Here is a 25803-nt window from a genome sequence, read left to right on the forward strand (position 1 = left end):
ATAAAATTGTATTTATTGTAATCTTATTTGTATTTATTTATAAATTAAACATTTATTATATTTATATATATACATATATATATATATATATATATATATATATATATATATATATATATATATATATATATATATATATATATATATATTACGCTGATTTCCATGGACCTGCAAAATATGATCATCCTGGTGTGAGGGACCCCATCCTAAAATTTCAATTTAAAGGTCCAACTTATAATGTGAAAAAGTAATAAATATATCTAAATATTATTTGAAAAATATTTCATTTCTATTATTTATAAGAGAAAAAAAATCTACTGTTAGATGCATTATTTATTTACTTTCTGTCGTATTTATTATTATTATTTTTTTCTAATTTGTATTTATTTGTTGCAATCTAATTGGTATTTATTTTAAACTAAGTATTATTATTACATTTTTACACTTTTTTTCCTCTAAACATTTCTACAGACCCCATAGCTCTCTCTTGTGGCCCCCAAACCCCTGCTTAAACAATACTATGATACTTTCTGAAATTTTTTACGCAAAAAATTAATTTGGTCGTAGCATTTCACTTCTTTTTAGTATGCTTTTCAAAGCACTTTTATGCGTCTTTTACAGTGACACCGAATGACACACATGACTCCGGTCTCCTGTTTAAAGTCTTTCCGGAGTGCTCGTTCTGCGCATGCGCACAAATTAATCCTGCTCAGCTCCATCATGGCGGCTAGGGGCCATGTGCAAGACCCCAACGACAGAAGACTGCGACCCATTTACGGTAAGATTCGCACCGCACCACTGGGCTTAAAGAGACTCAGCGGGTCTGACTTGTGCTGTAGGACCGGCCTGTGCGTTAATGGGTTTATTAAAGCGCTGCAGGGGCTGTGGTGAGCCGGTTAGGCCTGTGGAGTTCAAGCCGCGGTGTCGGTTCGACTGCGGTGCCGGATGACAGTGCGTCCTTAAGCGGTCACACTCTGAAGTTTCAATCGGTTAAAGAAATCCTCTTTATAATCCTTTTAAACCTAGACATGTTTAAGTGTCAAAAGATCAGAGTTAATGTCATTTGATCAACCGGCTCATTACCTGTGTGAGATGTCAAAGAGATTAATTGCCCCAATAGGAGCCATTTGTGCTTTAATATTTCATATTCTCCATGGGTTGTTATGTGTACAGAGTCTTAAACATATGTTTTACATGGTTAATGAATTATTAATGCCGATAATATATGGAAATCACATTATAGATGCATAAAGCTAAGCTTTGTGTCTACATTATCTGAGATGGACATGCTTATTGTCTTCCAGAGATTATTTATAAGCTTCTTTGTTATTATGAACTAAGTTGTTTAATTTTGGAAATTTTCTATAGTGCAGAAATGCCCTATAAATGGCTTGAAATGCTTGAACTCTTAAACTGAATGGGTTTGAATGTATAGCCTTGAGGAACACCACTGACATTTGTGTTTTAACTACCAAAATTATGTGAAATCTGACTGTATGGCATGTATATTATCACATATGTATAGTACTTATGCATGTTGTAGACGTTAATGTATTTGCATATTTTATGGTGCTTGCATTACAATAAAGTCAATAAATCTCTATACATCTTTTATTTAAAGTTACATGGTTATTACATGATCTGCCTTACTGGTTTTATAAAACAATTCATCTATTACATAAATATTAAAAAAAAAGTTTTTATTAAATAATATCATATTTAAATTATTAAATTAATTCTATCTTGTTTTTATAAAAAAAAACTAGAATGATGGTTTTAACCAATCAGCAGCCAGGACCAAAATTGCATAATTGTAATTTTGTATATTGATTTTCAAATATTATTCCGGGTTCTGAGTTCAAGACTGCGGATTTGTGCACCAAATTGAATTGATTTTCAAATTGAATATTTTTTTTAAAGAATTTTGGATGGAATATTACGTCAATAGCTTGCAATTGTTCTACTACACTCGAGATGCTGCACTGTGCATGTGAGGTTTATCACGGTCAATAGATCCACGACCTTTATTCTGCAGTCTTGCCATCCTATTGTGTGAAATCGATCGGTATTTGCGTGGGTGATTGATTAGAGATATAACAGTTATAAGGAAAGATGCTATTTGGATGAATGAATGGACAGACACAAGGAGCTGTTCTCTTGAAAGTCCAAATCTACAGTCTCTGGCCTGGTTAATTTTGGCATCCAGCTGTCATGCGACATGGGCCTGTGTTTTTAGCAGAGAGGCTCATGGGAAGGGAGGGGGATCCTGCATCGAGCAGCCGGTGAGAGAACGTTCTCACAGTCAGGGGTCTGTCTGAGCCGTGCATGTTTTGAGTGATGCAGTGGCGTGTGTGCAGGCGTTCGGTCCCGATCACTGATGCTGTTATACCCTCACTTGTGTTTTAGCAACATTGAATGTACCATCTACCCATAAAACCCATTTTAAACTGGTCATATTCTACACTTCTGTGGCATTTTCTCCACTTTTCGGGCCATTTCTATGAGTCAGTAGAGTTAAACGGGCTGCTTAAAGCGATTAGTTGAGTTATTTTGTCATTGTTTACTCACTCATGCTGTTCTAAACCTGCATGAAATCAAAAAGAATGGTTTATAATTACATGAAGGTGAGTAAATCATGACAGAATATTCTTTTTTTAGGGCACCTATATGAACATTTTGACCGATAATTATTTATATTTGAAAGCCGCTAACCGATATATTGGTTTATACCAAATTTTTTTATATAATTTGAGTCTGATTACAAAAAAGATTGCATGAAAAGCCATGACCCAGGCACACAATTATGATGTTCTCATTATACGTTTATGTCGCCGATATGACGGTCTTGCATGTAACACTGTATTTTCCTTTTTTTAAGTGATTCAAATCATATTTCAAGCCATTCAAAACCATCATGTCGAACAGTGCGCATCTGAAGTGTCTCAGCTGAAGGAAAAAATACATTAATTATCGGCTTTATACATGTGATACGGTGGCCGATATATCGTGCATCCCTAATTTTATTTGCAAAATTACACTTTAAATGGTTAAATTGACACTTGAATGATGTAAACGCTTGGTATCTCTCTTCTGTAATCGTCAGAGATGTTGGTAACTTCCGCACTGGTGCTGTGCTGTTATTGAACATGAATTTCTCTTCCAGATTACCTGGACAATGGCAATAACAAGATGGCAATCCAGCAGGCCGACAAACTGCTTAAGAAGCACAAAGATCTTCACTGTGCAAAGGTGTGTACTTTTGTTTTGTTTTTATACTCAAGAACTCCAGAACCAGTTAGAAATTACTACGTTTTCACAGTCGGCTGAAATTGGTCCTCATCTGCTTTTTTTTCCGGCCGATTTGACATGTTGAATCGGTGTCGGGCCGTCGGTGAGAGAGAGAGAGAACTCTGATTGGCTGTTCAGCTTAGTGACCGAGTCAATGCGCGAGAATAATAGCAAAACAGCAAGCAAAGAAGTCAAAGCGGTACAGTAATGTTACGTCATCTTACCTGAGTGTTCCTTGGTGAACATTTCAATAATAACATGAGCGGAGTGGAATAAATATTCAAAACGGTAAGAACCCACTTCTTCGTTTACGGTTTGTGTATCTGCATCATCGGTTTCCCTTTTTGAATGACGAATATAGATGAATATATCTTCAGAAATAGATGTCTCATTTACACACAGGCGCAGAACACGCATTCTAGCTGACAGTCGGCAGTAGTTCTCTCGGTGTGTTCAAGTGCAGCTTTTTTCCCCCGACGCGAGGCGACAAAACAGGCGGCACTAGTTTCATCAGCGCTAGTTCTTTGGTGTCGGTATGGTGTAGTGGTCGACCGATATATCACCAAGGCTACGTTTTTCTGATTGGCCGATGTGTTGGAACCGGGACTTTTATTTTGACGGCGCTCCGGACTTTTATTTTGACGTGCGGCGCTGAGAACACCAGTCCAGCGCCAGAAGAGAGCGTCAACGGCAGCTCCTCAGATCACACAGCGCTCACTCACATTCTCCGTCTTCATTAATTTATAATCTCTGTCAGTCAATTGATATCTAATACTTTGTTAGACAGAACTGGTAAACAAGAAGTAAATGGTATGCGAAGCAAGTAAAGTAAAGCGTTTGCTTTTATATTATTTGTAGCAGAAAAGGCAAACAATCAGGCTAAAATACTTTCTCATTTGCCGTCAACATTCAGCAAATGCGCATCTACGTCATTTAAACAAATCTCTGAATATCTAATAAACATTTAATTTCACAAACCTTGCAGATTTAATCGAATCCAGCTGGGATATCTTGAAGTGTGCATTACTGTCTGCAAGTGACGGTCGGTCCGTGCGAAGTGAGTGAGTGAGTGTGAACAGAAGATCAACTTCAGGAGACGCGATCGGAAAACTTTAAATCCTTCATTTTAAAATATGCTGATATATAACCAGTTGCCAACTGTGTCATATTCATATCGTTTTCACTGTGTGCTGTATGGGTTTTACTCTGGATGCCTTCAAAGGAGCGAGCAAAGATAATCATAACCACTGTCCATTACGTAATATATATAGAGATTCATATCTAAAAGTTTTTTATTTTTCTTCTTTTCTCTAACGTTCGAATATTTAAATGAGAAAAAAAAGGAAATAAAGAATAAAACGGCAACCATAAATTAACTAGCTGATTACCTTTAAAAGTCCATAGATATTGTGGTCAGTTCATACTGCTGTAATAATCACACGAAGCCATATCATGATTAATTGTGCAGCCGTAGCAAACGCTGTTTCACTCTGGTCAGCTCAGGCTGCGATTGGTTCCAGTGTCCACGTCTCGCTTAAACGAATTGTCACGAAGCATCAGCAGAACTGATGGATTAACGCTGTACTTCACGTGACGCTGTGGATAGCGGTCGACACAAAAGGCATTGTTGTTTAAGAACGAAAAAAAAAATGAATGAATTTGACCATCTAGATTGATAAATTAGCCCTGGATGCATTTATTTGCAGGTCTTGAAGGCGATTGGTCTGCAGCGCACCGGCAGACAGGAAGAAGCCTTCACGCTGGCACAGGAAGTGGCCGTTCTCGAACCAACAGATGACAACTCTCTGCAGGCACTGACTATCCTCTACAGAGAAATGCACCGGCGTGAGTGTTAAAAGCACTGACACAGAACTGAAATGCGCTAATTCAAATGGACTAATAGCACGAAACTTGTGTTTGTGCTTTTTCTCTCTGTAGCCGAATTAGTGACCAAGCTTTATGAAGCCGCAGTCCGGAAAGTTCCAACAAGCGAGGAGTACCACTCTCACCTCTTCATGGCCTACGCTCGGGTCGGAGAGTACAAGAAAATGCAACAGGTTCTGTTTGTGTTCACTCTGATGTCATCAGTCATTACAGGAGGGCTGCTTAATTTCCAATTTAGGGGATCTAATTGCAATTGACCATTCGCAAAGACCCGCCCCCTTTAGTTACTGTTGCTATGTCCGATAAGCCACGCCTCTCTCACGCCACACCATGTTCTCACACAGTGAAACACACATAGCGGAGCAGAGAGGACACTGACATCGCACTGACAGACAGGACAGACCAGCTTACTTTTGATATGAAACAAAGTCTCAACTTTCAAATTTGGTCATTTTTTTAAAAGAAATTTAAACAATAAATACCGTTTTGTGTCTCTTTAATGTGTCTGACAGAGCGCTCAGTTAAAACTACTCGTGAACCGATCATCTCTTCCTTCTAGTTCATTTATAGCATCAAATAAACATTAATGAACATCAGAAGGAATGTTGTTTTAACCCCGGAAAGACTTCAGTACACACCGTTTTTCCAAGTTCAAATCCTCCAACGTTAATCTACTAACTCCTGACAAAAATGGCGGATGGCGGATTATGATTGGTCAGATCGCCTGTCAATCAAACTCCCTGCAAAGGGTCGATTGCAATTTAAAAATGTGGTTTAAAAACTGCTCCAGGTTTGCAGTGCTTGTTTGTAGGGCTGCGTTTGGCCAAAAAAGTTACTATAAAATATTATATTACAAAATAAAAATATAAAATTTCACTGTAAAATAAAAAAGTGGTATTTATAAAAAAGATTTTATAGTACTTATATGTATGGCTTCCTTAATTTAAACGATAAATCATTGGTCTTTTATTTCGGCGGAAAACCGCAGGGAGCCCATAAAGGGACAGTTCACCCTAAAATAATTTACTCATTCGCAAGTCGTTCCAATCCTGTATTAATTTCTTTCTTCTGCTGAACGCAAAAGAAGATATTTCGAAGAATGTCTGTTGCCAAATGCTTGCCTTACATAGTATTTTTTTTCCATATTATGGATCTCAATGGGACCCATCAACAGTTTTGTTACCCATATTCTTCAAAATATCATCTTTTGTGTTCAGCAGAAGAAAGAATTCATACAGGTATGGACTTAGTTGTTAGTAAATGATGACAGAATCAAAAATTTTGGGTAAACTATCCCTTTAAAGCTTTTCTTTTATTGGCATCAGCTGTTTTATAAGCGCATTGCCATTTTGGGAAGATGGTTGGCACATGTTGCTTTTCCAAATCCACGTAACAAGCGCCTCAAACTCAGAGCAGATGCGGAGATGGCGTTTGTGTGGAGCAGCGTTTACTGTGAACAGATGCTGCAAACTATGGAAGCTTGTTTCCGCCACAGAGTGAAAAATAAAAAAGCTAATTGCGACTTTTTAATCTCACAATTCTGACTTTTTATCTCAGAATTGCGTGATATAAAGTCGCATTTGCAGGTTATAAAGTCAGAATTGCCTGATATAAAGTCGCAATTGTGTGTTAAGTCAAAATTGTGTGATAAAAAGTCGCAATTGCCTGTTATAAAGTCAGAATTATGAGATATAAACTTGCAATTGCGAGAAATATACTTGAAATTCTGACTTTTTTTCTCAGAATTGCGAGATATAAACATGCAATTCTGAGAAAAAAAGTCAGAATTTCAAGTATATTTCTCGCAATTGCGAGTTTCTATCTCATAATTCTGACTTTATAACAGGCAATTGCGACTTTATATCACACAATTTTGACTTAACACACAATTGCGTTTAACTTTATAATATGCAATTGGGAGATATAAAGTCAGAATTGCATAAAGTCGCAATAGCGTGTTATAAAGTCAGAATTGTGAGATATAAACTATTCTGAGGTAAAAAAAATTAGTTTATATCTCACAATTCTGAGAAAAGATGTCAGAATTGCGAGATATAAACTTGCAATTATGTGTTATAAAGTCAGAATTGCGTGATATAAAGTCGCAATTGCGAGAAAAAAAGTCAGAATTCTGACTTTATAACACGCAATTGCGACTTTATTTCACGCAATTCTGACTTTATTTCACGCAATTCAGATTTTAATTCATGCAATTCTGAGAAATAAAGAAAATTGTGAGCTAAAAAGTCGCAATTATCTTTTAAAATGTTTTATTCTGTGGCGGAAACAAGCTTCCATAGCAAACACCAGATCATGAGCTGCTTGCGTGTAAATGAACACAGTGCTGCGCTTCACTCACGCAACATGTATTCATTTAATTAAATAGCAGCCGTTGCAATTTGATAATCGCGATATAAAATTGAGATTTCGGTTTAAATGGAGCTGCATTATTAATCGTGAACCTCCTAAATCATTGTGTATGTTGAAAGACGTTTCTGTCTCTTCACTTTCTGACAGGCTGGAATGGCGCTGTATAAAATAGTCCCCAAAAACCCGTATTACTTCTGGTCGGTTATGAGCTTGGTGATGCAGGTTTGTTTTCTCACTTGCATGAACAATACATGAACCAATGCAGAACAAAATAAATGTACAAAATTGCCTTTCCAATGTCCATCAGTACGTTTCTCCATCAGCCCCGTCATGTGTGTTTCAGGCCATCTCGGCACAAGACGAAAAGCTCTCTCACACCATGTTCCTGCCGTTGGCCGAGCGTATGGTGGAGAAAATGGTTAAGGAGGAGAAAATAGAGGCAGAAGCTGAGGTAGGACGCGTTATCAATAATCTGTTTCTGTTTATTTTGGCCGTTAAAGTTTATGATGTATTTTCCATTGGCTGTTCCAGGTCCAGCTGTACTTCATGATCTTGGAGCGTTTGGGGAAATATGTGGAGGCGCTGGAGGTGGTTCAGGGGCCACTCGGAGGTGAGGAGAAAAAAAATGGTGTTCTTCAAAGGAATATTCTGGATTATTTCCAGTTGAATGTCTTTGTATTGCTGTCATTTACTAGCCTGGAAATCCAGACCTAAATCTGAAAGATTAATGGTCTGGCGTCGACTAATGAAAATCGGCCAGCTCGAGGGGCGGCACCAAGCGTGCATTTGAAAATCTCACTGCACGCAATTGGATAACACTACGACCAAACACAACAATAAACCCCAGCTACCAGCGGAGCTAACCTTATTAGACATTCTCTGATTATACTCTTACCGTATCCGGTCGGCGAAACAGCAAAAACGTCCTTCTTGCAAAGGAAGGATTCGATTTTAGATCGTTTTAGATAAAAAGCCAAGTCTAACTCGTTCACTGTAGTGGCCAAAGCCGTTTCAAACAACTGGTGTTCATCCACAGCCATCTTGCAATGTTTACTAATGACTTCGACGTCACAGCGCTGTCGTCTTCTGTTTAGCTCGCCTCTGGCCCGCCTATATCAGATAACCCGATGTGATTGGTGCAGCTCAGATCGAGGGGCATATTTAATGAGCATCATTATTCAACACCAGTGTAAACTCGCTGAGCAAATTCAACTTGTGCTCTCGTGAGAACTCTGGATTACCAGGATAGTCATTTACCAGAGATGATGCAAATGTAAAACTGAACAGCAGTTACAAATGCCTGGTGATTTTACTCCATGAAAATGGCACGTTATAGTTCAAATCTCTTTCTGGTATAAAATAACCTGTATTGTGCATAGACATAATTAGGTTGAAAATAACTTTGAATACAGTTCAATTTTTTTTTTTAAGAAATTAATACTTTATTCAGCAAAAAATACATTAAATTGATCAGACAGACCGTAAAGACATTTATAATGTTACGAAATATTATTGTCAACAGGGTTTAACGCTAAGGTTTTTTTTTCCGTTAGTTATCAATAAATATTGTGTTATTGTAAATGTTATACATGTTTTCATTGTGTTTGAACCATGCAACCTTAATAAATAAGGTTATGACAACACATTTCAGATACTATTGAAATTTCACAATTCTCGATTCCAATTTTGATACCGAACTAAAAACTACTATGCTAAATAATAGACAAGTACAGACAGGGCTTGATTTAAACCTTTTTGCTCTCCAGCCACTGTGGCTAGTGGGTTTCCAAAGTAACTAGCCACTCAGCATTTTCAAGACCACAGTTTTGACATCGATACCATGGGGGAAAAACTGCCATATAGATATTTTTAATACCATCTCATAATTTGGCAGCAGGTATATTAGGCTACTGTCACTTTAAGACCTGACGCACGGATCCATTATAATCCGCTGAGTACAGATAAGGTATCAGTCAATGGTATCTGTATGATGTTTTCTGTTTATGTGGAGAAACTCGAAATAAAGTGAGGGGGGGGGGGGAATCCAAAGATTTGGAGTGTACTATGCTTCTACCATTAACATTTATGTTCATATTTGTATTGCGAAGAATGTGCAAACCTTCCAGTTAGGGCTGGGCGATATGACCAAAAAAAAAATCACGATAATTTTTTTTAGATCAGTCGATATCGATAAATATCACGATAAAAGTCAAATCTTTATTTCTTTCAAGTTTAAAGGCAGATTTTTGCTCCTAAGTGAAAGTTGTAGAAACAAGAGCGTTAATTGTGGTTTTAAACTACTCTTTATTGTCAGAACATATCAGGGCAAACACTTGCCAAACTGGTGAACCTCAAATCTGAGGTACAACATTCAAACATTTGTCATTTTTCCTTAACAAAATAAATCTTTATTGGACAATTAATTTCTTAGTTTCTGCATGTGCTAAGTTTTATTTGGTAAAATGTAATGTTCTGACTGTTTGAGTTTTATTAAACTTAACCATTGGTCATCCAGTATCATGCATTTAGATCATGATAACCTCACTATCATGGCAAAATGTAACTTTATGGTTTCTATGGTATTTGTATGAAAAACACTAGCCTAAATACATTATTAAATACTGTAATTATATTCCATCAGTCCTTTAATACATCGTCTACATTAATAATATAATACAATTCAATATGTATATCCCACATTTCATGGTGCAGTTAATATGACTAGGCTAACGTTACAGTAAATCCATGGTAGATGATGGGAATTTGTAGACGGAAAAGCGTTCTGACTGTATCGTTGCACACAGTGTTTCTCCTGTTTGTCAGCGCTGTTTCATCTGCCTTTAAACTGGTTTAAATCACTGAGACGTGTGTGTTCTTCGCTGAATTCAAGCGCTTCTCACTGGATCTCGTGACCGAGAGCAATCAGAGTAAACGCATCTGCTCTAGTGAGCTCGCGCTGCCGTTTGGACTTTGAGCCGAGCGGATAAAGGGTCCGTGTGGCGCGCGGTTCAAATGAGTTTCGTTCCGCTTTTGGCGCATAAACATTATCGAACATTTATCGAACTCTTGATAACGTTTTATCGAGAATTTTTATTGCGATAATAATTATCGTTATCGTTTTATCGCCCAGCCCTACTTCCAGTTTATTTTTTTAAAGCCTCTCACAGGCATGCCGCCACCCGCCAGGATTCCAGTTTTGGATGGGCCAGACCAATTGTGGGTGGGCCTTAAATTAAAAACGTTATCCAATCACTGTTTAACCTAATAAAAATGACTGACTAATATACTGTTATATTATCTGTGCGTATACATAATATAGATTTTAATAGCTTGATGCTCTTTAAATATTTTGTTGCATTGTAAAAAGTTTCGGTGCATAGGACGGACCTACAAACATCAAAATAGACATAACCAGCTTTTTAAAATTGTTTTTAAAACTAAACATTTAGACTATTTTAGCACAAATTATGAGCTTATTGACGATTTTGTATAATTCTTGACAAAATTTGAATTAGAATATATTAAGTGTTTTTTTTTTTTTTTAAGAAAAGTTTTGGGTGGGCCTAGACCCGTCAGGCATAATGCCGTGCCTGGCCTCTCAGTCATTTAGCTTTGTGTTTTTCTCCCTCAGAGAAGCTGACCAGTGAACTGCAGAGCCGTGAGAACAAATGCATGATGCTGTATCGCCGTCTGGAGCGCTGGGCCGAGTGCAACGCGCTGTCCTCCAAACTGCTCCTGAAGAAGTGAGTCCGCTACTCATCAGCTGACTTTCTGTTCCTTGAACATAAATGGCTACTTCAGAGTGAGGTTGTTCTAGTTTAGCATTGAATTTCTTGCTACGTAAGGTGTTAATCGGTAGATTTTGTTTCTTTCTGCAGCCCTGATGACTGGCAGTTCTACTTGCTATATTTTGACTCTTTGTTCCACCTCATTGATCAGAGCTGGACGCCTCCACAGGAAGGAGCTCAGTACGTAAAAAGTTAATTGCATGCAAATATTTAGCTGGGGAAAGCATTTTTCACACTGGAAATGGAAGGTCAAGTACACTGCATTGTAAACTGCCTGTCGGTGACACAGGTATTTCATCAATATTGAGCACTGCATACTAGAAAGTAGTGTGCCATTGTGAACACATCCTGTCTCATGTTCTCATGCATGCTGTGGTGTTTCTCTCTGTGTTGCAGTTCTTCAGAAGGAGAGGTGCACGCCTCCGTGGCTCAGTCCATCAGCTTCATGAAGGAGCGACTGGCCACAGAAGATGCGAAGGAGTCGAAGCATCTGAGAGGACCGTACCTGGCCTGTCTGGAGCTCATCAGACGGCTCAGAGAGCGGAGCTGTCCTGAAGTGCAACAGCTAGGTACAGGATTGGGTCGGGACGGTTTACACACGGCACAGGCTGTATGTTTGCTGTGTGTTTCTGACGTGTTTTCCCACCACGACGCAGGTGAACCTCTTGAGCTCATGTTCCAGTTCTTTGTGAAGTTTGGGGACAAGCCAAGTTGCATCACAGACCTTAAGATCTTTCTGGACCTACTCGCACCTGACCAGCATGTGCAGGTTAGCACAAGAAGATGCAATGCCTATTTTTCATATATATATTTAGGGCTGACCAAATTAACGTGTTATGCAGTCTTAAATTAGTTAAATAACGTCTTAAATGAACTTAAAGGGTTAGTTCACCCAAGAATGAAAACTCTGTCAGTAATTACTCTCCCTCATGTTGTTCCCCGTAAGACTTTCGTTCATCTTCGGAACACAAATTAAGATATTTTTGATGAAATCTGAGAGCTGTCTCACTCCTCCATAGGCTGCTAGGTAATCGATATCTGCCATCCCAGAAAAGTTAGTAAAGACATCGTTAAAATAGTCCAAGTGACTACAGTGGCTCAACCTTAAGTTTATCAAGCGACGAGAATACTTTTTGTGCACAAAAACAAACAAAAATAACGACTTTATTCAACTCTTCATTTTCTTCTGTGTGTTTCTCTGAGTGAGTTCACATAGTGTTACAGCGCAGCGCTTCTGGGTTGTACGTCAGAATGTAGGCTCACTATTGGCCGACGCTGGTCATGTGTGTGATGCGTGTGACGTACAACCCAGAAGCGCTGCGCTGTTACACTATGTGAACTCACTCAGACCCACACAGAGGAAAATGAAGAGTTGAATAAAGTCGTTATTTTTGTTTGTTTTTTGCGCACAAAAAGTATTTTCATCGCTTGATAAACTTAAGGTTGAGCCGCTGTAGTCACTTGGACTATATTAACGATGTCTTTACTAACTTTTCTGGGCCGACAAGTTTCAATAACAGAGAAGCCTATGGAGGAGTGAGACAGCTCTCAGATTTAATCAAAAATATCTTAATTTGTGTTCTGAAGATGAACGAAAGTCTTACGGGGAACAACATGAGGGAGAGTAATTACTGACAGACTTTACATTTTTGGGTGAACTAACCCTTTAAAGAGTTGAGAAAAGGAGATGTGCGTCAGATCCGCTTCTCTGTCAGCAGCGGCAGATCTTAGTCACACCAGCCTAATAAAGCAGTTGCTGTCATGTCTGACGTTAATCAAAGAACAAATGTCACAGAAAACTTTAGCTTTAATAAGGATTAATCTGTTTAATTTACAATTCATGCAGTTAAGACTGTAAAATGTTCGATAACTTTATTTAATTTCCTACCTGTAATGACATTTATTATAATTGGTTTATTTATGTGATTGTTTTAATTTTGATCACAGGAATGAATTACATTTTTAAAGTATATTAATATAATAAACAGTTTAAATTGTACAATTTAACTTGTAGTAATATTCATCAATATTACTGTTTTGACAATTTATTATTAAATAAATGCAGCTTTGGTGAGCATAAGAGACTTACAAAAACATAAAAAGGTAGTGTGTGAATATGTCTTGAGTTTTACTTTCTTGCAACTCTCTCTCTTTCTTTCTCTCTCTGTCTCTCTCTCTCTCTCTCTCTCTCTCTATATATATATATATGTAGGTATACCCTTACTTGTACATTATCACACTTTTTTTTTTTGGTGACCTTTTGTATTTAAGAACAGACCACTTAGACAGGAAGTGATGTTCTCGAGTGTTTCCAACTTTTTTGCGACTGTCTCAGTTCATCAACAGGCTAATGGAGGCCGTGCCGCTGCTCGCTCCAGGAGAGGATGGGTTCGCGCTCCCGGGAGACACTCGGGCTCTGCAGAGACACCTGTGTGTGACGCAGCTCAGCCGCTGTCTGGGTCTCCAGCATGCGCTCAACACCGACGGCAAACTGGGCCTCATCAAAGAACTGAAGGCGCATTACCGACACGGCTTACAGTTCGGTAAGCAGATGAATAGGCAGGTTGGACTATTATAACTTCTTCCTTTTTAAATGACACACTCTCTGATAATGCCAGCCTCTTATATTCTCCACGGCAAGCACTAGTCATATCTTCTATTAAACATTTCACATTGATATATTGTAACGGACCTATAATGATCTGTTTTCAATTCACATTTATTTGTATCGCGCTTTTCACAATACACATCGTTTCAAAAGCATTGCATGAGTCCACTTTACAATCTAGAGTGATCTTAGTTATGTATTTCACATACAAAATTACAGTTAACTAAAAATATATTAATTTAAACAATGAAATAAAGGCAGAAACAATGAGCTCATTGAAGTAATGAATACTTGTTTGTTAACCAGTGATTATGACATTTAGAAAAATGTACAGCAGTCTTATAATTTCCTGTTTCATTTCTGCTCTAGGGAAGTCCTGTTTAAAAACAGAGCTCCAGTTCTCAGATATGTACTGTCTCATGGCGGCTCATGTCTATATAGACCTGTGGTTGGAGACGGGTACGTGTGTTCCTCATTTTCAGAGTCCGTTTTATTCAAACCTGTCATGTTATTGATGAGCGAGTGCGGTGTCTGTGTTGTAGGTGATCAGAACATGTGGTGGCAATCTATGGGCATGTTAGAAGAAGGTCTCTCCCACAGTTCCTCCAACGCTCAGTTCAAACTGCTGCTTTTGCTTCTGTACTGCCGTCTGGGGGCTTTTGAGCCGGTGGTAGATCTTTACTCCAGCCTGGATGCCAAACACGTCCAGCACGACACCATAGGGTAAGAACAGCGCGACTACGGGAAATAAATGCCTCTTATTAATATGTTAAAGATGGCATTAAATCGATTTTTTATATATATATATATATATATGTTCTTGGTCTTATTGTGCACAATTCATCAGTGCATCTTATTCTAAATTTTAAAGAGCAGTTCTTTTGCAAGATGCAAGTTTTAGGACATAATAATTGAATACATGAAGTATGTTTAAAATTAACAAAAATATTGAAAAACTAGTAGTACCATCTAAAATATACACTTTCCAGTACATATTTGTGCACATCAAAACCGAGATGTATGAAAGTACGCAATAACTTCACCATGTAGCTCAGATGCAGGTGAGGAACAGTGTTGATTTAGTATTGTTTATATAATATTATAGTATTTATTAGCATTTTTAGTTACCTTTTATATTTTCAGTTTTCGGTTTAGTAATTTTGTGATTGTTTTTTCTTTTAGTATTATATATTTCTATTGAGCTCATTTCATTTTTTTAGTGTCAGTAATTTTAGTGCTTCGAAAACTGAAATTAAACAAGTTTAAGTTGAAGTTAAAAGGCTAATATTTAGAATTTATTTTATTTAAGCTTTTTTTCAATTAACAATAACAACACTGGTGAATAAGTTTTATTTTGTGATAAATTGAAAATTAAATACACCAACAAAATAAATAGAATTTTTAAATGTATTGTTTTGTGTACCAATGAAAAGTAAAAAAAAAAAAATTTTTTTTTTTTTAACAGTGGTTTAATGAACAAATTGTGTTTTTGTCTTTAAATTAATTTAATTACAATTAAACGTTTCGCAATATATGTTTTTTGAATATATGTTCTTGGTCTTATTGTGCACAATTCATCAGTGCACCTTATTATAAATTTTAAAGAGCAATTCTTTTGCAAGATGCAAGTTTTAGGACATAGTAATTGAATACATGAAGTATATTTAAAATTAACAAAAATATTGAAAAACTAGTAGTACCATCTAAAATATACACTTTCCAGTACATAACTGTGCACATCAAAACCGAGAAAAAACATGTATGAAAGTACGCAATAACTTCACCATGTAGCTCAGATTCAGGTGAGGAACCGTGTTGATTTAGTATTGTTTATATAATATTATAGTATTTATTAGCATTTTTAATTAACTTTTTAAATTATATTTTCAGTTTTAGTAATTTTGTGGGGGTTTTTTTATATTTTTATATATATATATTTCTATTGAGCTCATTTAATTTTTTTAGTGTCTGTAATTTTAGTGCTTTGAAAACTGAAATAAAACAAGTTGAAGTTAAAAGGCTAATATTTAGAATTTCAAATAGCAATAGCATTTCAGTTTTAGTAAACAATAACAGCACTGGTGAATAAGTTTAATTTTGTGATAAATTGAAAATTAAATACACCAACAAAATAAATCGAATTTTTAAATGTATTGTTTGTGTACCAATGAAAAGTAAAAAGAAAAAGGAAAAAAAGGAATTAAAATATACAGATTTTTTTATCCAATATAAAATAAACAAGAACTTTACAGTTATTGAGCTATTAATATCATAGTCTACTTTTCATGATCAAATCCCAGTATATAAAATAAAGTCTTGGAATTATTTTGGTACATCACAGTACGCCTTAAGTTAAATGTACTAGCATGCATTGTGTTATTGTGTTTTTTTGACAAAGGTTCCTTGTCAAATATCACCCATGCTAAAGCTGTTCTTGTGGTTCTGTCCCTGTCCAGGTATTTATTGACCCGCTATGCAGAGTCTTTGGGCCAGTTTGCTGCTGCTTCCCAGTCTTGTAACTTCTCCCTCAGGTTTTTTCACTCAAACCAGAAAGATGTACGTCACAGTTGTTCTTTTTAAAGATGTTTTCATTAATGTACAGAATCAAAATGGCCGTTCTGTCATCATTTCCTCACGCCGTGTGTTTGTTCCTGCAGACCTCAGAATACATTATTCAAGCATATAAGTACGGTGCTTTTGAGAAAATCCCAGAGTTCATCGCCTTCAGGAACCGACTCAATCATTCGCTGCACTTTGCCCAGGTGCGCACAGAGAGGATGCTGCTCGACCTCTTCCTGGAAGCCGACATGTAAGTCACCTTTACCTGTCGTGTATAGTCGTCACAGGTGTGGGATTATTCTGTAGGTTTCATCGTTTTTGTCTTCTTTTTATTGCACAGATCATCTCCTCTAGAGGAGAGCGTGAAATCAATGTCTCTGTGTCCGGAAGAGGACGACATCCCGTGGGCCAACTTAAGGGACAACCGCGACCTGACTGTTCTCGTCGCCTGGAACCCTAAAGATCGGTACGTGGAGACAAACCTCCCGGACTAACAAACATTTTAAAGAGGACCTATTGTGCTTTTGTTCATGTTCAATTTTCATTAGTGTGTAATGTTGCAGTTCTTCTCTATATCAGTGTCAGTGTTTCTGAACTTCCGGGAACGAACACGTCACAATATTCCTCATTTAAATAATTAATACGCAGAATAAAGGGGCGGGGCCTGGTTGAGTTAGTTAGTAGTGTGTTAAACTGGCGGTTATGGTAAGGGGCGGGACATTTCCCAAACACACTCGAAGCGCTCGACCAATCACAACACACTGATCCAGCCGACCAATCAGAGCGCAGTGTGCTTTTCAGAAGGAGGGGCTTCATAGAGACAGGAGCTAAACAGAGCGTTACTGACAGACTGGGAAGAGAGGAGCTGCAACAATGGAGAATATGAGGAAAATAATGTGTTTGTTTAACATTTAAGTATGAAAACCTGTTCTAGTAGAGCCCAAAAACAACATCAAGACTTTGAAAAAGGGCATAACAGGGTCTCTTTGAGCATTTCAATAATGACAATATTGATCACAACTTGTAGGCAGCTGAACGAGGAGCACAAGCAGCGCTCTCTCGAGGATGAGACCCTGTGGCTGAGGTTGCGGTCTCTTACTCTGCGTCTGATTGGCTGCGTCTCCACGATGTCTCACCCGCCGGCGCCGCGTAACTCGGAGAAGACGACTGAAAACGGAGTGGCAGCCAAACCATCTTTTCTACTGTCACTGCTCTCTCAGCTTGAAAACACGCTAAACCAGGCCACGCAGTTCACGGAAAAACAGCTGCAGGTCAGAACCGCTAGAGACCGTTTAGCGAATGCAGTTAACGTGTTTTTTATCAGTTGCTTTATTTCTATTTCAGTCGAATTGTGCTAAATAGCTCCTGATTGTTATCAAAAAGCCAGAGTTTTGACTATCAGCATCAAGTCTTGTCCAGTGTTGTTTTTATACTATTATAATATTTATTTAAATTGACTAAACTTTAAATTTAAACTTCCTTCCTTCCTTCCTACTCTTTGTGCTTTTGTCATTTTTGATATAATTTTTTATATTTCTATTCATTTTATTTATTTAATTTTGATTCAATATTTTAGGGTCAAGTTTTTCATCTAATATTTAGATTTAATATTATTTTAGTTATCAAAAGTGATATGAAAAAAATTCAAACTTAAGGAAAAAAATTTATATATATATTTTATTCCCAAAAATATTTCTTAATGTTCTCGAGACAAAAGTTAAGAATTCAAATTCTTCAGAATAATCTTTAAAAGATCATAACTAAAATAATTCCTTAAAGTTATAATAACCAATTTCTATTTCAGCCGAATTGTGTTGGGTAGTGAATTTATCATCTCATTGGTCCAAAATAACTGCATATGCATCATCAAATATGTTCAGGCTCTGAGTTTTGTTTTGCATAGCCTTTTACCATATTTTCTGCTGGATTTTGCATGTTGTTGTTGTAGCAAAAATTCGAATTTTATTTCTTTTAACAATCGCTAGGACCCATTTCTCAATGCTCACTTTTTCAAACAACAGTGTAGCTGTGGATCATTGTCCATTGTTTGGCACAAAATGCATTCAGTGACTATATCTTTCAAATTACATTAATTTCTTTCTCACTGAGACATAACCACAACCAAAACTGCGTACCTACAGACCAATTTGCATGTTTACACACATACTGTTCAACTTCAAAGTTCAACCCATAACAAAAAGACTGGAATTTGCTACATTTCTACAGTAATACCATATTTAAATATATTCCAAATCTAAAAAATAAAATGCTATCAAAACAACTAGATGTAGCTGTAGTCTATACATTTCATTACCATCTACAAGTAGTGTAGTAGTTCAACCTTGGAAATGTGACATTCACCCTTTATTCAAATATTATTAAAATGTGTTATAGATTTTGTAACCATATTGCGTAGTTGAGTCGATTTGTTTTATTTGTGGTGATAACTCTCACAATGGTCCAGACTGTCATACAAAGGAATTATGAACGCATGCAAAAACAAGAGGGAACCAATGAAATATTAATAACCGATGACGTTGTAGGTTTTCCTTTGAGCTTCTTGTTTGTTAAATGAAACCTGTAGCTGTACTTTGCCTTTTTTGTTAAATCATTTTGTCATATAAATACCTGAAACGAGTTTTTGTTCTTTCCTCATATTAAAAAACATAAAATATTTTCCTCATGTTTTAATGTTTTAATCTTAAAAAGAAAAGTGAAATTTGAAAAAGTGACACCTACGTATTGAGAAATGCCCTCGTGATGTGTCATGTAAAGCCCCTGTAGTGTGTGGACCAGTAGCCAGTGTTGTTCTCTGACCTGTGTGTTGTGTTGGACAGCATCAGTACCCGTTTCTGGGTCCCGTGTCGTCTCGGCTGGCTCAGGCTCTCTCCAGCGGTTGCTGTCAGTGTCAGCTCTCGTCCCTACAGCTCCCTCTACACCTCCAGGAGCTCGAGAACACCGGTCTGGGTTCGTTACTTCAGTTTATTACAGCAGATCTTCTATACAGCGTCCATTTGCCTAGCAATCCTTTTTGATTTCATGGCAGTTATTAGCAAATTGATTCTGCTACGGTCATGATATTTAATTGAATAAAATTGTGATTTCCTGGCCTGGAAATTTTTTTTTTTACTATTAAAATAATTATATTATATTACATTTTTGTCATGTATTGTTATATAATTTTTTTTATTATGTATATAAAAATAATATTTTTAATGCTTTAATTTGACTTATTTATTCATAATTTTGTCTTTTGTATTTTCAGACGACTCAACAGAGCTTCAGACACAAATATCAAATCTTTTCAAGTCTTTAGCAGTACAACTTCAAGGTATGTCACGGACTCAACCTGCTTAAAATGACTAATATTTTTGCTCATATTTCATTTGCCACATTTTTAAAGTTCATTGGATGACAATTTTGTTTCTTTTCTTTCATTAAAATGAAATAACTATGCAAATATCCAATTAAAAAAAAGTCTTATTACAAAAGTGAAATGTATTGCAAATGGTTTTATGTCGACTCTTTTTCTGTATGCTTATCCAGATATGTTGGAAAAATGTAAAGGTGATCTATTAGAAGTTAAAGATGCTCAAACCAAGACACAACCCTTTTTACTGGAGAATCTAGTCTACTTTGTTGAAGTGAGTCTCTCGCCGTTTTAAGAATTTAAGAGAATACACAGCTCTCTTTAGAAAATAATTCATTCTTAACTCTTCTTTCCAGACCATTTGTATCGTCATATGGGTGTCTCATTACTGTGGAAGCGTCCTCCGGCCCTTAAAGTCTAGTTTACAGAAGAAGAAGAAAAAGAAAAAAGAAGCCAGCACTGTAACGGTAATGGTAACGGAAGCCGAGTCAATATTTATGAAGTGTAGGGTTGGAGGGAATGTGGGTCACTCTTGTTTATGCGCTGATTTGTGTCTCCCACACAGCCGGCGGTGATCTCGGCCTTCCAGGAGTTCAGCGGGAGCTTGCAGAGTCTCCTGAACCAGGCCCTGGAGCTCATCAAGAGCCAGGAGATCAGCCTGACGGCCCTGAAGCTGGGAGCCCTCAGTCTCCAGGGACAAACTCAGTCTGAGGCGAGTGACTTCAGAGGCTGCTTTGAGCCCGATTGTCTCAAAAATAGGGGTGTAAAAATGAATCGTTTCTACGATGACGAGGACGATTCGGTATCGGTTCAGTAATAGACCATAACCGATTATAATGTACTGATGCTTTTCTGACGTCATTTGTCACGTACGTGCTTTGTCGCGGTAGCATTCAATGGCAGAGGGAGGAGAGACGCGAGTGCGAGAATTAAAAATGCTCTGATCTGGGCATCTGAGCTTTTATGAACAACCTGGTAAGCACGACCTGCAGAAGACGTGCTGTGTGCGCTCATGTCACGCACAAATAGAATATGCAGGAGGTAATGCCACTAACTTGATAAACCACGTTAGCCGTTTTCACCGCGAGCTGTTAACGCCTGGCAGAGTCTGACTGCTTTAGAGATGCGCGGATGAGCTCCAACGCCGAATCCGCAGCCAAAAATAAATCATACACCCGCCCCAATAATTTTCTCTGATCTAAGTATCCGCACCCGATGGTCAAATTACAATTATTCTGTGTTACGCGTGATTATAAATGGATGATCGTCACCTTCAACAGTCCTTCATCATTAATCATTAATGGTAACATAATACACTGATTAATGAGCGCTGCTTTTAAATGAACATTTCTTTAAAACAAAATTTATTTGACAGATTTTGCTTTTCTTAATGGCATAAACAAGCTTTACTCCTTTGAAACTTAAACTGTCTGGAATGTCACTGTTTCTGTCACTGCGACTTCCCGAACAGGCGCGCACACACACACGCGCGCACATCACTTTTGAAGTAAAATTTAAAATTGAGGATGTGATGCATCGGGATATCGAATTGAACTGAATCGATGACATGATAGAGACCAGTGTCGGTTCACACCCCTACTCAAAAAGCCGGACTTTAAAGTCTGCTCCAGTGGAATTTATGCACTATTACTAGGGATACACCGATATGAAAATTTTGGCTGACACCGATAATTCTTTATATTTGAAAGCCGATAGCCGATATATTGGCCGATGAATCTAAATAAAAAAATGTGTATAGAATTTTTGAGAGCCTGATTACAAAAACAAAAGTCTCACCATTAAAAGCCATGTCTCAAGCACACTATAATAATGATTTTCTCATAATTTTATGTAGCCCATATGACAGACTTGCGCTGCACGTGTTGTGCTGAACTGTATTTTCCTTTTTTGAAGTGATTCCAATCATATTTCAAGCAATTCAAAACCATCATGTTGCATCTGAAGAGTCTCAGCTGAAGAAAATACATTATTTATTGGCTTTAATATATCGACCAAATTTTCTTATCGAGCCGATAACAATAAAATTGAACATATATCGACCGATATGGTGGCCGATATGTTGTGCATCCCTGACTATTACAGTAATTCATTAATATTTTCAAAAACTGTATTCTGAATATAAGAATTTTTTTCTTCTTGGAAATGCATCTTAAAAATGGGGTTGCCTTATATTCGGCGTCCAAACTTTTACATGATACAAAAATACATAATAAAGTCAATAATACACCCTTAACATTAGGGAGCGCCAAATACGTGTCAAACGAGTGTTTCCCCCAGGACTGATAAACGCAGCGGAGTCATCAAACAACTCTCCTTAAAGGGATACTTCACCGATTAGCATTAAGCTTTGTATCAGTAGAAACCCGGTAGTATTCTCGAATGGCCGTGCTTCCCTCCCTCATGTCCCCCTGAGACGAGAGATTTCTGTATTGTGTGTCTGGAAAAAAAACTCTGATGACCCAAAAATCGTCATTTATCGTCATCAGAGGCTTTTTTGTCCAGAGGCGAGAGACTCCAGCCAGTAGGAGGAGCTCGTCCCGCATGTCTTCAACCCGCCCATAGGGGGATCTCACGATAAAACACCGTCTTTTCAGTTTCGAGTCGACTACTAGCCTAGCTGTATCATTTCTCCCGATACTGCCCTCTGTAACCGGTAGGCGTGGCTTGGGAGTGGCCTCGTAGGGCAGCGAAGCAAGTGCATTCTGGGAGTTGTTGTCTTTCATCCACATGAGCCAAAAATACATTTTCTGGCTTTTCTCAGTCTAGAAGGCACCAACTTCTAAAATAATGTCACATTTCTACTACATAAATTACCCGATTTAAATACACATTCATCTTTCCAGCGGTGAAATATCCCTTTAAGCAGCCAAGAAATACAGCGTGACAGAGTGTAATGTTAGAAGATGGCGAGCCTTAAAAATGCTAACCGTCAAACATAAGCTTACCTTTTTCCAAAAATTGTATGAATATGGATGGTATGAATGAAATTCGGACGTACTACATACACTATGTACTGTCACGTGTCCTACCATCGCTTCACTGCTATTTATAAATCCTCTCCCTTGGGCTCATGGGATAGGAAAGTGTCCATCCAATGTGCACTTCAGAATCTCACAGGAAGTAGAAGGTCATCCGGGTACTTTTCGAATACTGTCGGTGTATTGTTGTTCGCATACTATATACAGGGGCGTCGGACTGGGGGTAAAACCAGTACTGATTACCAGGGCCCTTGAAAAGTCTGGAATATATTTTATTTTACCTGGATTTTCTAATTAAATTTCCTAATGAATGTCAGATGAAATGTAAAGTTGGTGTATTGGCTGGATAACTTGGTTGATTGACTGACTGGTCCCCACCCCTTGCTAATGCACCAAATGGTTTAGTCCATCTGCACGCATTTTGTTTATGTTAGTTAGTTGAGCGTCTGGTGGAGCGCAAACTTGTGCTGTAGAAATGTCTTTCGCAAAGAAAGCCAAATCAGACCACCAAAATAGGAAGGAAAGACAGAAACAATTGGTAACTGACTTCTTTTCAAAGAAAGGTGAGCACGAACTAGAACATGAAATCTAAATCCGCGATCGTTAATGCTAAAAATGAACTGAGACAACCCATTGAAAGAGCAGAACATACACTTTCAGATGATAATTTGGTTATACATGTAATCTGAGGTAAAGGCTAAATAAATAAACTGCACACTAACAATGTTGTTTGCATACAACACACCATTATAATAGCCTAAATTGAAACCTGTTTAATTTTAAATTAATAGGCTATAATATCTAAAATTAGCAATAATTAGCTATTTAATAGCCTACATTGGGAGTTATATATGCAAATTGAGGAACATGGGGGCCCATCAGGACTGCCTATGCATAGGGCCCGGGATCTGTATAGTAGGCTATTTTGGTATTAGATTTTGGACGCATCAAGGCTCTTTAAAAATAACACTGCCTAACCACAAAAACATTGCCTCAGAAGTGTTGTCCAGCGAGTACCAAGAAACAAAGCATGCCATTTTCTTCTTAAACTGTTTTTGAGAAACTATTAGAACTCAATTTTCAAGAATTGCACTTAGGAACATTCTTGGAATTCCTTGTCCTATAAATTGCATAAAGCAAGTACGAAGTCAAAGAGTCTGTTTAGCATGATTCTGACCGCTGTTTTCTCGCTTCACTCAGGCGGAGGGGACCTTCACGAAGAGCGCCATGGATAAGGTGCAGAGCAGCTACCTGCGTTCACTGCAGGAGATCGGGGAACTGTTGAAGAAGAGAGTGGACACGTTGAAATCCCTCAAAATCTGAGCGCTCCATCGATCCACCATCCGATCCGGTCCCTGACCCGCACGGCTCCATGCGACGGCGTCCTCGGTCCCTAACTCAGTCTGTGAACTCAGCTGGTCGAGATCTCCCTCTCTTCCTATTTATCCGTCTCTTTACTCACGTTCAGATACAGGCACACTGTAAAGTTGTCAACAACGGCTTCAGCACAAGCATCTACGGTGCTCCCAGCGGCACTTTTAAATGGAAACGTAACTTCATATCCCTAGAAAAACTACATAGGCAAATGAATAAGCAATTTTAGAAGCACTGCTATAAATTATTGTACATAGTGTGAAGATTAAGAATATCAACGAGAACTCCTTGGCGAATTAAAGTGAACTGCTTTGTCCTTTTGTCGATGTCTTGCGTTATTGTCTCTCTCACTTCCCAGCCCCTAGGCCTCGCGAAATCCCTCCTGACGATTCGTATTCCCCCCCTACCGGTGCTACTCCGTATTGTAAGAAGCTAACTTCCAGACTGACACACTGCGACGAGTTTATGTAGCCGATCGCGACGCACGACCAGCCAAGAGCTAAATTGGTCCCGAGGAGATTTTGCGCAAACTTTCGGTGGGGTGGTGGTGCGAGTATACAGATGCTTTGGGTGCTTCTATTACAATGTTTCTTTATATATATATATATTCCAAATGACTTTACTTGAGCCACAAGCGTTAGAAATGTAGCTTTCCCGATGGTTTGTTCGAAATCGTCACCATTTGGTAATAAATACGTCAACGTAGCATTGAATGCTACTTGAAAGACATGGTGAGGTTTGGGAAAGTTTGTGTATTTTGGTTAAAAATTGATTGATTGATGATGAAAAACATTCATTCAATCATGTTTAAAATTTTTCATTTTATGTTTAAAATGGCGGATGAATGGGTTTGTCTTTGGTTGGGCCGAATTGTTTACTTTGAACTCTAAAAAAAAAAAATGGTTGATTGCACTGATGATGTCCCTTCAATGATGAGGTTTTATTGTTGCATACCAAAAACGTCTAAATTAGCCTTGCGTTACCGTCGCAGTAGAGACTAAAGGTAGGTTTTTATATGACTGATTTGTTGATGTCTACCGGGAAGTGCAACTTGTTTACAATGTTTCCGAGCGCCATTATGAATCATGTTTATAGCGTGTTATACGGTGTGCTGCAATCTACGAGCTTTCACTGCTTTATACCTGCTCGGGGAGGGAGGTAGGGAAGATGCTTTTCTCTTTTGTCAAGCTTTTTTTTATTTTAATCCAACACAACGGGTTACAGGACAAGTTGTGCAGCCAGCGGCTCTTCCATCGCTCCGGGACTGAAGGGCTCATTTCGCGTCCTCGGCGTCTCAAAGTACGAGGACGACAAGCGCTTCTGGACTGAGGAGGTCGTTTCGAGATGTCAAGAGGTGGTTGGAAGCGTGTCGGCTGATGAATTCTTTTGTTAGGGAATTTGAGGAAATGCAAACAAAAACACTGGAATGTGAAAAGGAGTTTTTTTTTTTTTTTTTTTAAATAAAAAGTAAATGTTCCACATGCCGTGACTTCTTTCTATTTCTTGCACCCTGAAGCCATAAAATGTTTTATATCACATTGATTTCAATAGGATAATCTTGTA

General features: G+C 37.9%; 1 protein-coding gene across 2 annotated transcripts; it reads left to right on the forward strand.

The window, feature by feature from the left end:
• Positions 1-653: 653 nt before the first annotated feature.
• On the forward strand, positions 654-24562 carry naa25 (N-alpha-acetyltransferase 25, NatB auxiliary subunit). 2 transcript variants are annotated; one of them, XM_084400093.1, is made up of 24 exons: positions 654-778; positions 3164-3249; positions 4995-5133; positions 5227-5345; positions 7690-7764; positions 7886-7993; positions 8074-8152; positions 11174-11285; positions 11421-11510; positions 11727-11899; positions 11987-12099; positions 13666-13873; positions 14308-14397; positions 14481-14661; positions 16395-16494; positions 16596-16747; positions 16838-16963; positions 17525-17768; positions 19335-19464; positions 19763-19828; positions 20044-20141; positions 20224-20340; positions 20433-20579; positions 24067-24562. In XM_084400093.1, the coding sequence occupies exons 1-24, from the start codon at positions 721-723 to the stop codon at positions 24187-24189; spliced, it is 2934 nt and encodes a 977-aa protein (XP_084256219.1). In that variant the 5' UTR covers positions 654-720; the 3' UTR covers positions 24190-24562. The 2 variants fall into 2 exon arrangements, with proteins under 2 accessions (XP_084256219.1, XP_084256220.1); XM_084400094.1 differs by having other exon boundaries at positions 20224-20334.
• The last annotated feature ends 1241 nt before the right edge of the window (positions 24563-25803 follow it).

Source organism: Rutilus rutilus (assembly GCF_951802725.1).
Source record: "Rutilus rutilus genome assembly, chromosome: 25".
NCBI classification, from domain to species: domain Eukaryota; kingdom Metazoa; phylum Chordata; class Actinopteri; order Cypriniformes; family Leuciscidae; genus Rutilus; species Rutilus rutilus.